General features: G+C 46.5%; 1 protein-coding gene across 1 annotated transcript in view; it reads right to left on the bottom strand.

Annotated features, from left to right (window-relative positions):
• Utp20 (UTP20 small subunit processome component) overlaps positions 1-14,951 on the bottom strand; it is a 78,073-nt gene that overhangs the window by 43,420 nt on the left and 19,702 nt on the right. Inside the window, exons 18-25 of the mRNA XM_050145809.1 lie at positions 14,092-14,250; positions 10,923-10,999; positions 8,542-8,621; positions 8,086-8,326; positions 4,930-5,115; positions 2,219-2,309; positions 1,367-1,452; positions 761-886 (exon numbers count right to left, since the gene is read on the bottom strand). Of these exons, the coding sequence (XP_050001766.1) occupies positions 761-886; positions 1,367-1,452; positions 2,219-2,309; positions 4,930-5,115; positions 8,086-8,326; positions 8,542-8,621; positions 10,923-10,999; positions 14,092-14,250 (1,046 nt within the window). The remainder of the gene's footprint in view (positions 1-760; positions 887-1,366; positions 1,453-2,218; positions 2,310-4,929; positions 5,116-8,085; positions 8,327-8,541; positions 8,622-10,922; positions 11,000-14,091; positions 14,251-14,951) is intronic.

Genomic DNA, 14,951 nt, shown 5'->3' with positions numbered 1-14,951 from the left:
TTTTTTTTTTTTTTTTTTTTGTCAAACTCACTGCATTCATGGTTCAGAAAACACCCAAGTATAAAAAGAATGGTACTTCATTATCTAGGTTTTCAAATAAAAGCGGTGCTGCACAGAGGGAAAAAGGCAGCCAGTGCAGACTGTAACACACTGGCACAGACGTCATCCCTGAGCTCCCTGAGCTACGCAGCCTACAGTAGGAGCGTCTCATGACCACGTCTTCCTTTGGCACACAAAATAGTAAGGAGAGCCATGCCCAGAACATTTGAAGAACAGAGAATCTTGTTTTCACTTTGTTCTCCAATTATTTGCCCATAAAGAATGATTAGTGCGGTTTGGTGCCACTGTCCAGAAGATCCAAGTAAAGAAGAGAAAAAAACAGGGCTGGAAATAAGGCTCTGCAGGGAGAGTGCTTGCCCAGCAGGAAGAAAGGCCTGGTTCTGATCTCCAGTCTGCAGAAAACTAAGCACGGTGAGGTCATCTTCAGTGAGTTTGAGGATAGCCTGGGCTACATGAGACCCCACTTAAAGAAAAGAATAAAATCACATGACTGTATTAGAACTATTTTTTGTTTGTTTTTTGTTTTTGTTTCTCAATATAGGCTTTCTCTGTGTAGCCCTGACCTTCCTGGAACTTGCTCTGTAGATGAGGCTGGTCTTGAGTTTAAGAAATTTGCCTGCTTCTGTCTCCCAAGTACTGGGATTAAGGGTGTGCACCAGCACCGCCTGGCTTACATTCACATTTTACTCAGTATAAATACCTCATGAGGACTGGACACAAGTCTGCCCGGTGGGCGGCTCTGACCACGGCGCTCTCTTCGGAAAGGCTGAAATGCACGATCTCCTCCTTAAAGCTGCGGTCATCTAGCAGCCTCTGCAGGTTTTCCCTGCGGACAGATGCACACATCAGCACTTGGGCCACAGCACTTTCCAGACGGCAGGAGCAACATTCGCAAGCACAACGGAAAGCAACACACGTGGCAGTCCATGCTGAGGCTCCCATCCTACAGGGCAGTCCTCACAAGACGATCCTCAGATCTCAGGAGGGGAATACATGGCTAGAAGAACTAGAGCCGATCCCTAACCCCGGGCTTAGGAGCAACAACACAAGAGTGGTAATCACAAAGGTTTTAGGTGATTACGTCAGCAGAGAAATACTACCACTTCCCAACACATTTTTACATTAAGATTTTTTTTCCACGTTGTTATCTATAGAGAATAATCCAACAAATATACTTCTGGTTTTCATTTCTTGCCTGGAAATGGTTACGGTTACTTTGGAAGAGGGGAATTTCTCAGGTCTTTTGGGTATTATTTCAGAAATGGCTCTAGGTGAAGGAAGTAATGTTTCTTTGTACATAGCTCACCTGTAAGGGAGGATATGAGGATGTTTGTAGGTCATTATGCAATCCAAGGTTATTTTTTGCACAGTTTGATCTTGGTGTAGCAATAACTAGAAATGAGGTTTTACAGAATAAGTTAATGAAGCAATGCATACACAAACCATAAGACAAAACAAATAGCAAGACTCTACCAAAAGAAAAAAAAAAAAAAAAAAAAGAAATGAAACTCTGACCTGAATTCTGTGCTGGTCCTATACCATAAAGCTAACGGTCAGTGTGATATCTGGAGAAGACTTGGCTGTGGTCCCATGTTACCTGGCAGGAGGCTTCTGAGCTCAGGCTTTCTAATAAGGTCTGTGTGAATTGTGTGCCGAGCCTGGACAAAGTCTGCTGAGCAGACGAAGCTCCACCAGAAGACCACCCACCAATGAGGAAACGTCATTTCCACAGAGGGTTTAGAGCGACAACCCAACACTTGCTCAGTCTGCTTCTAGCACTGCATTTTGCTGTCATCTTTTCTAGAGTTGGGGACAAACATAATTACAGCATTTCCCTTATCCGCTCTCATTCCGTCGAACAGATCCAGAAATCCAAGTCCTCATCCTTCTCTACGATGTGTGATTTACTGTCCTTGCTGCTAACACAGCTACCCAGTGTTAGTCACCCTGCCCTGAAGCTGACTTTAAAGCCCAACTAGATTAGTGTAATCTGAAACTGTACATTAAGATGATTCTTTAAAGTGTGCCTATTAACAAAACCAGCACTTCCAATGTGGAAACGGGCCCCATCCCCGGCTACGGAACCCCAAGTTACTCTGATAAAGAAAGGGAGAGGAAGTTTGCAAGGATTAAAGCACTGAGCGTTTACTCAACATACCTGAAGATACAATTCATATAATTTGGACTCTAGATATAAGGCCCGTGGGTTTGAAAACTTAGAGAAGACCTGCAGATGAGCAATTAACTGCCTAAAGAAAACAAAAGGTTACTGTAGTAGCAAAGAAGAAACATCAGCTTGAAATAACATTGCCCACTGTTTTATTCTGACAAGCATTCCATACACCCCACCCATGTGCCTGCTGTTAATTACCCAAGCAAATTTTAATGATTAGGAATTTATTTTCTGGAAACTTTGAATCTCAGGCAGGCCTCTCCTCACAACCCAGGATTTCCACACTAGGAAACTCTTCAGGATTTGCTAAATAAAGCAGAACTGGAGAGAAGGTGGATAAAACGCTGCTCTCAGAAGGCGAGTGCAGGTGAGCTGGGACCGATTCCTTTAGGCTCCAAACAGCAGGCAAGGAAGTGACAGGATTCCTTCTTCTCTCACTCATAGAACACGGACGCTAATGGCAGGTAACAGAGGTCCGAGTTCGGGTGACCATGGCTCTTGCTTATTCAACTGATCAGGAAAAACAGCAGTGTTCTCTGACTGAAAGCTAACAGGACTGTCCAGGGGGAAAGACACCATCTACTACAGCAGACTGAGAAGGGGCGGCTACCTCATCTGCCCACGTGATCTCCTGATACATGGACTCTAGGAAGACCATAAAGCTGAACCATGCATACACGGAGATCGCACCCAGATCCTTCACTCACCCCCCAATACCACACATACACACCAACTCTCTCAAGGGCCCACCTGGAACCTGCTGTATAGAGCAGGCTGGCTTAGCACTCAGAGATCTGCTTGCCCCTGCCTCCTGAGTGCTGAGATTAAAGATGTGGGTGTGTGCCACACTTCGGCACAATTCATTCACATTTTTAATGATGGTGCTTGGTAGCAATATTCTAGGTTTGGGCACAGGGCACAGGTGGCAGATAAATTACCACACACACCTAATTCTCACAATTTCTTTTTCTTTGGAACATGAGGTGCTGCCTAAACGCAGGCTCAGAGGCATGCTTGGCAAGCACTCTGCCCGCTGACTTCCGTGCCCTGCCCATCTTCGTTTTCAGTATTTTAGCCTAGTTTCTTTAGAACACTTCCAAGTGCAGTGAGGCAGTCGGCTATAGTGAGAACGCCACTCGCAGTCCTGGGGAAGTCTCATTTCCCAAGCTGTAAGTGCTAACAGCCAGAGCGAGCAGGGATCCCAGCACACAGCACGGCTGCTGAGCTGTGAGTCTGACTCAGTAAGATAACTTCTACTGTAAAGACAGGAAGGACTTCGGTGAAGAACTGTGGCCACAAGCACATCTCCAGGTACGAGCAGATTCTTTCAGCGAGCAGAAATGGGGCCAGGGCACTTGGACAGCAGTAAGAGCATGTGTGCAGGGCCACGGGTGAGAGAGGCCAAGGTGTGACTGGAAAAATGGCTTATTCATTTATTCAGCAAACACATACCTAGAACTAATCTTTTGCTAGGGAGTATACTAATGGAAAGAGACTAAGGAACTAGAGTTACAGGTAGCCGGGCTGTGACCTTCCTGGGTCCGTGTTTTACACACTATTTCCATTAGTTGATAGGTCCTTTCCCTGTCCAAGGCTGACGAGCTTTCATCCTGCAGCAGCAAAGGTGTCCTTTCCTCTGCAGAAGGTCCTTCCTGAGTCTCTGCCTCAGTATTTGTGGAGAAGGAAGTAGTTCTCTGCAGTGCTCTGTAAACACTGTAAGGGAGAGGTTCTGTACAGTGCTCTGTAAACACTGTAAGGGAGAGGTTCTGTACAGTGCTCCGTAAACACTGTAAGGGAGAGGTTCTGTACAGTGCTCTGTGAACACTGTAAGGGAGAGGTTCTGTACAGTGCTCTGTGAACACTGTAAGGGAGAGGTTCTGTACAGTGCTCCGTAAACACTGTCAAGGGAGAGGTTCTGTACAGTGCTCTGTGAACACTGCTCCTACACTGCAGATGTCTGTGATTCATCGTCACAGCAGCCTGGCAGATCAGACCCTCAATCCAGACAATCTTTGGGTAAGCTCAAAAAAGCTTCTGAACACAGAGTTTTTTCTAACAGTTTGGAACAATTTAAGTAAATGGGTAACCAAGGGAACTAGAAAGCATTGTAGCCCAAGAAAACAGTAACTAAGGGGCTAAGTCACAGGGAAGGAAGTGCTGACCAGGAGTCCAGCGCCTGGCCTGCAAACAGGATGCCTGAGGGGAGGCTCAGCACTCTAGGCTGCAAGTCTCATCTTTAAAAGGAGCCACAGGGAAAGTTCCTCAGCCCCTAAAGGTCCGCGGAAAGCAGGAAAGACCAGTCAGTAATTGTTCCCTGACAGAGCAGCAGTCCCAAGGTGCCAAGAGAGTCAGGGGGCGGCAGACAGATGCAGGACCACACACACAACTGCCTGGGACACACTGACACCAGGGCAGGCCTGGGCAGTGCTGATGTCAGCAGAGCCCAGTGAGGGGCACCTGTGTAACCCTGGGCCTGGCTTCCTTTAACTCTGGTGTCACAGAGCACTACAGCCGGTTCTCAGTGCCCGGCACCAGCATATTTCAGAGCAAGAATCTCCCAAGACCGGCAGCGGCACCACGGCATGCCAATAATTATGTGAGATGCTCATCCTCCAGGAAGCTATTTCCCATGCACGCAGAAGCCGCACCGCTCCCCCTACAGCCGCAGCTCTGGGATCAGTGGTGATGGAACTCACTTTGCTGCTGCCCGTCTTGTCTTTTTCCTCTGGGGTGCTTCATCTGTGGGCACTGCCTCTTCCTCCACTTCTTCCTCTTCTCCCACAGCGGGTTCCTCCTCCACTTCCTCAGCCACTGCTCCTCTACTTTTCCTGCGTAGATCCTGGGTTGGAGCAACCTGCAGATCTGCTGGATAATACTCATTGCTGCAGAGGAAGCATGCGGGAACCACACAAGTGAGGAGGAGACTTCTTTGGAAAGGACAGACAGACAGGCGCGCACACACACACACACACACACACACACATACACACACGCGCGCGCACGGCGCCTTCATCAAGGTGCCTCTATAGCAGTATTTGTAAATGATTTTATTCGGGTAGTGGGTGCTTTGTCTGCATGTGTGTCTGTCTGTCTGTGTAGGAGACAAGCACCTGGTACCGACAGAGGTCAGAAGAGGGTGCTGGATCCCCTGGGCTAACGTCACAGAGGGCTGTGAAGCACATGTGTGCTAGGAACTGCACCCTGGCTCTTTCAGCCAGTGCTCTGGACCACTGATCATCTCTCCAGCCCCTACGCCAGTGCTCTCTTTCCTTAGACTCTCACTGACAGGTCAATCACTAACTGTAAAGACTGCTTGTTCCAATACCATGTTGCTGAAAAGTCTACTCTAGCCCAAAGTGGAATCAGCCTCCTCGTTTCTGGAAGCACAACTGGTCACAGCGGACTATAAAGTAAAGGATTAAAGTATCAGGGTTGTATTTTCCTACTTCCCCAGTGTCCTTTCAAAGCATAGCATGACTACCTCAAACAGTCAAAGCAACAGCAATTACCTAATTTTCTAACAAACTGAAAAGCTGCTTTACCAAAACAGCACCGTGTTAGCGTACAGACCAGCCCACAGCCAGTGCTGGCCTTTCAGTGACATGCTGAGAACTCTGGAGAAAGGACAGTCTTGCTGATAAGTGGTGCCAGGGCGAAAGAACACCATGTGTAAAAGAATGTACTAGATTCCTCTCTCTCATCACGCCACAGAAAAGTGCACTAAAGGTAAAAGGCCCTAAAACTATGAAACTCCCAGGGACAGAGAGAAAGGCAAATGCTCCATTTCAGTCACAGGCAAAGATGGTTTTTAAATGACAAGTACCCAAAAGCACATAAAACAAAAACTGGCTGGATTAAAGGCGTGGTGGTGGCGCACGCCTTTAATCCCAGCACTCGGGAGGCAGAGGCAGGCGGATCTCTGTGAGTTCGAGGCCAGCCTGCTCTAGTTCCAGGACAGGCTCCAAAGCTACAGAGATACCCTGTTTCGAAAAAAACAAAAACTGCCACCTATTCTTAAACGTTAGTCCTTGGTTCTATGAGAGTACCTAAGCCTTCCAGGTCTACCATGGGCCGCTCTCTGTCCCTATACCACAGTCTCTTTACAGGAAGGGCTGTACTCTTAGATGGATGGGGACGATCAGTCTACCAACACTACCCTTGCCACCTTGCACAAGAGCAGACATATCCTTTAAGACACGGTGTGAGGGAAAAGCCAGACCCCGCTTTTCTCATTCTACAAACAACCACCCCACAAAAAGGGGTGGGGACCCTATTTTTTCACCACGGATCTGTTGCAAGTTTTGTCTGCGTTAACCTTTCCTGACCTGATTCTCCTCCCTATAGTCCCCATTTTTTTCTTTTTTAAGGAAATGCTCTCACTGTTCAGCCTCAATGGACCTGGAACCTGCTATCTAGACCAGGCTGGCCACCAACTCACAGACATCACCTGCCTCTGTCTCCAATCCGTGTGCTGTGACTGAAGACGTGCCACCAACCTGGCCTCTCTGCCCTCCTCATCTTCTGTAACAAGAGCATTCATGTTTACTGTTCCATCAACGGAAGCACCCTCTCTGGCCCCGCACCCCCTTGGTCACAGGGTTCATTCTCCTTCACTTTCTCTACAGCTCATCTAATCAGATTCCGTTTGGCTTAAGTAGAGCAACTCACTACAGTCTTTAGCTGCCACTCACCTGCTGACAGTTCTCAACTCCCCCCCCCCCCAACGTCACCTTCTAAACTTAGGGTCTACAGGTCATTTCTACTCTTGGTATCCTGAACTGAACACAAATTCAAGTAACCTCTTGGTTTTCCCCACATACTGGCAATGTCTGCGTCTCTAAGATGGTAACCTGCCTTTCCTAGCTGCTCAGGCTAAAACCTGGAGAAAGATATTCAGTTTCCCCCACTCCTTTCTGTTCCTACAACCAAGGCTATGCTACCTCCAAATCACAGGCTGATCTGGCTAGAATCTTTTCAATTTTTTTTTTCAAGTTGGAATTCTTTTTAAAAAAATCAGTCTTTAATACAACAACCTTGGTCAGGCCACCAGCGAACCTTGCTCACACCTGTAACCTCACAATAATCACCACCGCCATTCTATAGTCTGTTCTCAAACACATCTACAAATCCTTCACGCTTCTGCACAAACTCCCCTCTTCTCCGACCACAGAGGCCGACTGCACTATCACACGGCCTCGGCACCAAGTTCCTGCTCCATCTCCACTGCTTCCTCTGGCTCACGCTACAGTGCTCGCCCTGGCCTCCCTGCTGTTCCTGGACCAGCCGGACATGCTGTGGTTTGTGTTCTGCTCAGCCTACCCCGTATGTGATGCGGCACACCAGAGCACACACTAATGTTTAGTTCTCTCCTGTACAACACGTCCTTGTTAGAATCTCAAAGCCATCAAGACTCTCACACTCAGGCACTCCAAACAAAACAAGGCTTCAGAAAGCTCGCACTGCTCTGCAAGAGCACATTCCTTTGAGCGTCAAGAGGCTCAAAACATAGTCACGGTGAGGTCACCGGGAAATATACTCTACCCCCCAGGCAAGTAACAAAACAAAACAATGAAGAGGGCAAGAAATAGTAAGGCCTTTGTAAACCGAGCAAACTCCACTGCCCCTTCTCCTGCGGTAACCTGACCTATTTCTACAAGCTCCATTGTATGCTGTTCTTATAAACTACGTGCTGAACAAAACTCGTTTAGTGTTTCCCTAAGGAGGCAGGACTTTGCAGACACGACAAGGGCTTGAAACATGACAGATGTACAAAGTTCACAGTTGCTGGAGGAGCTCATACCCCCCCCCCCACACACACACACTGTGCCAGGGACATGGTCCTAGGTACTTACGTGATAAACCTCAAGAACAGTGGGGAGAGTTCCCTGGACCTTGGCTCAACTCTCTCTGGAAATTTGGCCAGAGCTCGCCAGAGCAAGAATCGAAAGTTGGTATGGTCTAGTCGCTCCTGACAGCTGGTTCTCAGTGTTAACTGTTGCTGGTAGAGAGAGCCAACATCCCCTTCTTGGGTTGGCTCCCCTCCATCTCCAGTGGACTGCTCCTCGTCTCCCACATCCTTCTGCAGTTCTTTCTCTGCAAGAGAAAAATGTCAACTTAACGTCCATGGATCACAGACTTGTCCTCAGACTGGACACTTGTTTCCAGGACTCAGGAAAGAGCAGTCATCTCAGAACTTCACCAGAGAGAACACGCTTCTCATGCTCCCCCGCTTCATGCACAAACCACAGTAAAAATTAAACACTTAGGTAAGCACTGGTGCCCCCAGCCCTCGAGACTCCTGCTCATACCAGCATGCAAGGCTGCCTTTTCAAGATGTTCATAGCAGACACTCCAGAACTGCTTGTTTTCCATCCCATGGGCATGAGAACTAAGAAAAAAATAGAACACACGATACACGGTCTTCAGTGTCAGCCCACGAGAAAAATGTACAAGGATTAAAAGTTAATCTGATTAGCCATCAACATGAGGCTAAAATAAATTCCACACGTTTCCATAGTGTCTATACTGCCTACATCACACAAACTGTTTATTTTACTTTATCATTATACGTGACTGTGCATAGGATGGGTATTAGTGAGCGTGGACCAGAGGAATCAGTGATTCAGGCACTTTGGTTTTCTCCTTCTACTGTGGGACCCTAGGATTGAACTCATGTTATGGGGTTTGTGTGAGACCTTTTACCTATTGAGCCTTCTTGCCAACCCACAGAAATTATTTTTATATCCATAAATGACTACAGAATATTTTTTAATAATGTAAGTAGATATATATAAGGCTATTTAGCTTTGTTGTTGAAGGTGCCTTGAGTTAGTCTTTCTATGCTGTCTAAGTTGGCCTAGAGCCCACTACGACACCCCAAACCCACAATCTGCTGGCCCCACCACTGAGCGCTAGGACACAGGCGTGAATTTCCGCACCTTAGAAGACTAGTGTTAAGACACAGTAATGGAAATGGAGCGTTATATCCTCCTTTTCCGCCTTGTTGGTATGACAACCAGAAGCATAACCAGAACCATAACCAGAAGCAACTTGGGGGGGAAAATGTTTACTTGAGTTACACTTCCAGGTCACAGTTCACTGACGGAAGTCAGGGCAGGAACTCAAAGCACGACCCTAGAGGTAGGAACCACAGAGCAGTGCTGTTTTGCTGCCTTACTCCCGGGCTTACCTTCAGCTGGCTTTTTATACAGCTCAAGGCCACCTACCTAGGGACTGTGCTGCCCACAGTGGGCTGGGTTCTCCCACATTAACTATCAATCAAGACAAGTCCTCAGACCAACCCGATGAAGAACATCACACAGTGACACCCTCTTCGGGTGACTCTAGGCTACATCAAGGTGACAAGGCTAAGAAACACAGTATATGAGGCAGGTCCCATGAGGAGAAGAAACAACCGTTGCACTCAGAGTTAAGAACGTCTGTTTCTCTGCAGCTAATTCCCTATCTGAAATACACTTCCCAGCAGAGGATGGTGCACACCTCTAATCCCATCACTTGGGAGGCAGAGGCAGGAGCTGCGTTAGTCTGAGGCCAAGCTGGTCCTCATAGCTAGTCCAGGACAGCCAGGGCTACACATTTAGAATCTGTCTCAAACAGGACTTTTCAGAACTTAATGATGAGACACGAAATGAATCATATCGGGTTATTTTTGGTTTTAATTGTTGTTACAGCTTAAAGACCTTAATAATCTCTAATGCTCTCTGCCCTGTCACTAATGTCCCTTTCTTTTTCCTTCTCTCCTCATCTTCCTCTCCACTCCCTTCTCTCTAATCCTGTTTCATGGGGCATATAGCAACGTAGCCCAGGCTAGCTTAAATTCCGTGATCCTCTCTGCCTTAGCCTCCTGGACACTGGGATTAAAGGTGTGCACCTTCCCATGAACTTCCTAATATACATAAACTGTACACAAGAAACTAGAAATACCTATGTTGCATATTATACACGGAAAACAGTCTCCGACAGTGAAATAGCCCAGCCACTATGAAGAGACTTTAAAAGCATTTAGGAGTCAACATTTGTGATAATGGACCATTGATTACAAATATGTCACTTCTTATCTTTTGAAAGTACAGAACAAAAAAAAAAACCTGGTTGAAGTCAAAAGCCATTTATTTTCACTACACTTGTTTGACGGCTCTGAGAGGGAGTAAAAGCAAGCAAATTGGTTTAAAATTGGAAAGGGATTTGTTTATTCTGCTTCTGTCAAGTAAGAGCTAATAGGATCCAGAAAGGCAAGACACATGCCATATTTCCAGTCTGACAAACAGCCAGAGTAAAGTGTGAAGGACAAACATTTGTAAAAGGACAGATTTCTACATCTCAGTCCTAGCGCATGCTATTTTCTGTTACTATTAAAATTATCTGTTGGAGCTAAAGGGATCTGTGTGTGTGTGCGCGCGCATGCATGTAAGACAGCAAGGGTTTTAGAAGTTTGTATTTTTATAGTACGGTTCAGTTATCTAATATGTAAAAATGTACCTTTTCATCATATAAACAGTCTCGTGTAAAATAAAAAGAGAAGCCCGCAATTATTTACATGCACAGAAATACATACACACCTAAACTGCCAACAACCAGGCCCTGGAGAGCGTCCTTCTCCTCTGTGCTGTGTCACGTGCACGTAAGTCATCCCTAGATGGAACACATCCCCATCCACAGCCACGCTTACCTTATGAGCTCAATAACAGGGTCCCAGAGGGCACTGAAGTTGACGTAGAGCATGGCGAACAGATAGCGGAGTGGCACCTGCAAGTCCAAGAGACGGGCTTAGTAAACACGTGACAGGCCAGCACAGACGACAGAGTGAAGGTTAGGAAGAAGCCTGCGCCAAGAGCAAACAAAGGCTCTTGAGACTAGCCCAGAACTGAGTGTTTCATAATCTTTCTCATCTCCTAAAATCCTACTCATATTCATTAGAGCATGGAATTCAAGCTCATTTTTGACATTCACTGGCAAAGTCGAGTCTAACTGGGAGTGAGATCCCATCCTAACAAACACCGACAGGAGCTAGGGAGCATCAAGCATTAGTGAAGTGTGGACACAGAAGAACAACGACAACAAAACCAACAACAACAACAAAAATGTGGTACTAGGGAAGCAAGCCTTCTGTACAGCAGATGCTTGACTTCCTGGGTTTTTGTTTTGTTTTGTTTTGTCTTTTAAGGGTCTCTTTACATAGCCCTGGCTGTCTTGGAACTCATCCTGTAGCCAGGCTGGCCTCAATCTCAGAGATCCACCTGCCTCTGCCTCCCAAATGCGGGAGATGTGCGCCTCCATGCCTGGCCAGATGTCTGAATTGTTGAAACTGAACTTCCAGAGAATCCAGTGGGGGTCTGAAGCCTTCTCGGTCAACTTTGAACAGCACTTACATCACCAACACCTGATTTTCTAGGAAGCCATCATGGAGAATGGCAGATTTTTGTTTTAATTTGGGGGAGGAGGAATGTTGGCACAGGTTCCAGCTGCCATCCCTGTTCCAAATGACATGTAGAGGACGCTAACATTTAAAGTAGCAAAGCACAGCACTAGATGGAAGAGGAACGCTTTCATTCGCTCAGTCCACAATGTGCAGCAGCAGGAGGAGTGGTGAAGAGCACTGCACCTGACATGTGCCCCACCTCATCAGGAGCCAGCGAGTCTGCTTTCTCACTTGTAAAGAGGACTGACGCTGCCCACGCTTTGCTGTGAGAACCGAATGAGCTTACGTGTAGGAAGAATATAGATGGAAAGGCAAGTCATGAACTACCAAGTACACCGGGCTCTTTGCATAAGCTACTTCCTTAGCATGAACTTGTTCTTAGAGTTCTGAATGGAACTACATGAGCTGTCGACCGAGGCAGCTGTGCACAGAAGCAAGCATGGGCAGCGATCCCGAACCGCGGCTGAGTCCGTCCTGCCAGCGAGGCGCCATGTGATCTGGAGCAAAGGTGGAGCTCACTGCCTGAGCTTTCTTCTCTGCTGAGCAGCACGCCTTGCCTGCCATTCCCTGTCCTTCTGCGTGTGCAGTGCCTAAATTCAGCACGTGACTTTCAAATGTTCTCTCTCAAGGAAGAGACTCAAGAAAATAACAGGCGACTTGTCCTTTCTTGAATGCCCAGGGCAGAAATGCGGATGAACTACGACGAGTATTTCATTCTTAGAGTCTTCTGTGTATTTTACAGGCAACGCAAAGTGTGACTGCTCTGACTCTTCCCCCCCCAGGGCAGAAATGCGGATGAACTACGACGAGTATTTCATTCTTAGAGTCTTCTGTGTATTTTACAGGCAACGCAAAGTGTGACTGCTCTGACTCTTCCCTGCTTCATGGCCATCCTCTGAATCCTCAAACCCAGCCACAGAGACCATTAGAACACGCAATGGTCTTGATACGGGAAGGGGACCATGTTTTCCTAGTCTACTTTCAATGGGTTTAGTGGGCATCTGTCTTTTAGGACAATGTCTAGAATATGTCGTCTATAAAATCTTTCCTATGTTTTTAGTCATTTTGTTTTAATAACATAATAAAGAAAATGATGAGATTCTCTTCCCAGGAGAGATCACACAGAACACTATCCACTGAAAGCCGACTCCATGGAGCAGGGTGCTGTGCTCAGATGACTAAGAGAAGACCTAAATCCCTCAAAAAATGTACAACTCTAACTTCTGGATGGAAAGAAGGCCAGTATTGTGACCCACAGATAATCAATGAGCAAAGCAATCACCTATCAAAGACAGCAGGACGGCTGGGGCGAGGGAAGCGTCCATCTGTGACATCAATGTGGAATATGGAATCAGTATGCCCCGAGCCTTGGGCGCACATCCACCTGCAGTTTCCCTGGGTAACCTTGGCTTCCTTTGCAGCTCTTCCGCTACAATGGGACATTATCGTCTCCTTCAAGACTAGGCCAAACCTTGCCCTTCTAGAAATCTGAGAAGTGTCACACTCTTGAGCAGGTACCAAAGGGCATGCTCCCTGTGGTTGGAAGGTCCCCTAGTCCTTGCCCATGACATCGCCCTTTGAAGGCAGAGGCTGGACTTTCACTGTGATGTTTATCACCAGCACCCAGGTCATTATTAGTCAATATAATGTTTGATGAAAGCTTAACATAATTAATTAGTGTTAACAACCATAATAGTTACCATAACGTGCTTAGATGGTAGCATATTTTATACTGGGATTTTAAGTTTATCTCACACAATTCCTTTGGCCACAGTGGAGCACAGTCTATTGTTTTCCTAATTCACAAACAAGGAAATGGTGGTGCCAACCTTTCTTCACTTGATAATCATGATAAATCACTACTTAAGCTGGTGTGGGGATGTCAAGGGCCAGAGTCCGCTCTGCTTCACATTTCTGCAACCTAACCCATCCCACCAATCACACTCTACCCTGTAGGACATCCTTTAAAGGACAGAACCAACATTTTAGAACTATTCTGTCAACAAAACAACTTCCCTTTCTTTTTCTTTCCTTTTTTTTTGGGGGGGGGAAGGGGGGAGGCCCTTGAAGCCAGACAACTGCTGAAAGTGAAGCACTACATTTTGAAATGCTCACGTGCTATAGCTAGGTAAGAAACAAAAGAAACCCAAGGGAAACGAGCTGTTGGAGTAGCAGCCACAGCAAAGCACACAAAATGATGGTCGCTGTGTCAGGCCTTCACACACACAAAAGGACACCACCTGATTTCATAGGCTGAGAGAACAACTTAACACAAAGCATGGAAGAGAAGCAACGTTCGCCTTACTTACAATGACAACATTTTCATTATTGAAAACTATCTGGTATGATCGCCAAAATAAGATTTAAAACATAATTTAAGAAACAACTTTAAAGAAAGACAGACAGACACCACTCTTACCTCCTGCAGTGGTCCCGGAGGGACTGCGTCCTGCACGACGTCGTGCCGCAGCTTTCTCAAGTGGAGCAGCTTCTCTCTGTAGTCGCTCACAGTTGCTGGCACCAGCTCTGCCTGGCGCAGGATGGCGAAGGCTGACTGCCGCTCCGAGAGCCCATCGTCCTGCAGAGGCAGACAGAAGCCAAGGCAGGTCAGGACCCTGACCCCAAAAGGGATTGAAGCATGGCTAGACATGTGGTTTTCTGAGAGAGTCCTGGCTGGTCTGGAACTCCTTATGCAGTTCAGGCTGACTGCAAACTTATAGAGATTCACCCACTTCTTACCTCCTAAATTCTAGGATTAAATGTGTGCATTATTATGCTCAGCTTAGCTTTAAGGTTTTAGAAAAGAAAAACAAAACAAACAAAAAAAAACTCAACTTAGAATATGTTAGAGAAGGGCAGACTCCTGGAGCTCAGGGGTCAGTCAGCCTGGCTAGTCAGAGGGAGGGAGACCTTGTCTCAGAAAGGTGAGGTGGCTCAGCAGTTAAGAGCTGGCTGCTCTTCTGGAGGACAATGCTCAATTCCCAGCACCTGACTCATAACCTGTCTGTATCTCCAGCCCAGGAAATCTGATGCCCTCTTCTGGACTGCTTGGGCAACAGGCATGCACACAGTATACAGATATACATCTATGCAAAACATCCATATGGATAAATATAATATACAGTAACTTAAAATTTAAAAAAAATAATTTTTTAAATTAGCTCTAAACACATATACATACAAACGACAGTAAATGGACTTAGCAGTTATACTTATAAATCTATTCATACTTAAATATATTTAACAATAAAGACTAGGAAGTGGTGGGGGGCATGGGAG

Source organism: Alexandromys fortis, unplaced genomic scaffold (genome assembly GCF_014885135.2).
Source record: "Alexandromys fortis isolate MF-2015 unplaced genomic scaffold, M_Fortis_MF-2015_v1.1 scaffold_50, whole genome shotgun sequence".
NCBI classification, from domain to species: Eukaryota; Metazoa; Chordata; class Mammalia; order Rodentia; family Cricetidae; genus Alexandromys; species Alexandromys fortis.
Note: the sequence above shows the minus strand (reverse complement) of the source record. Positions and strands in the feature narration are given on the sequence as shown.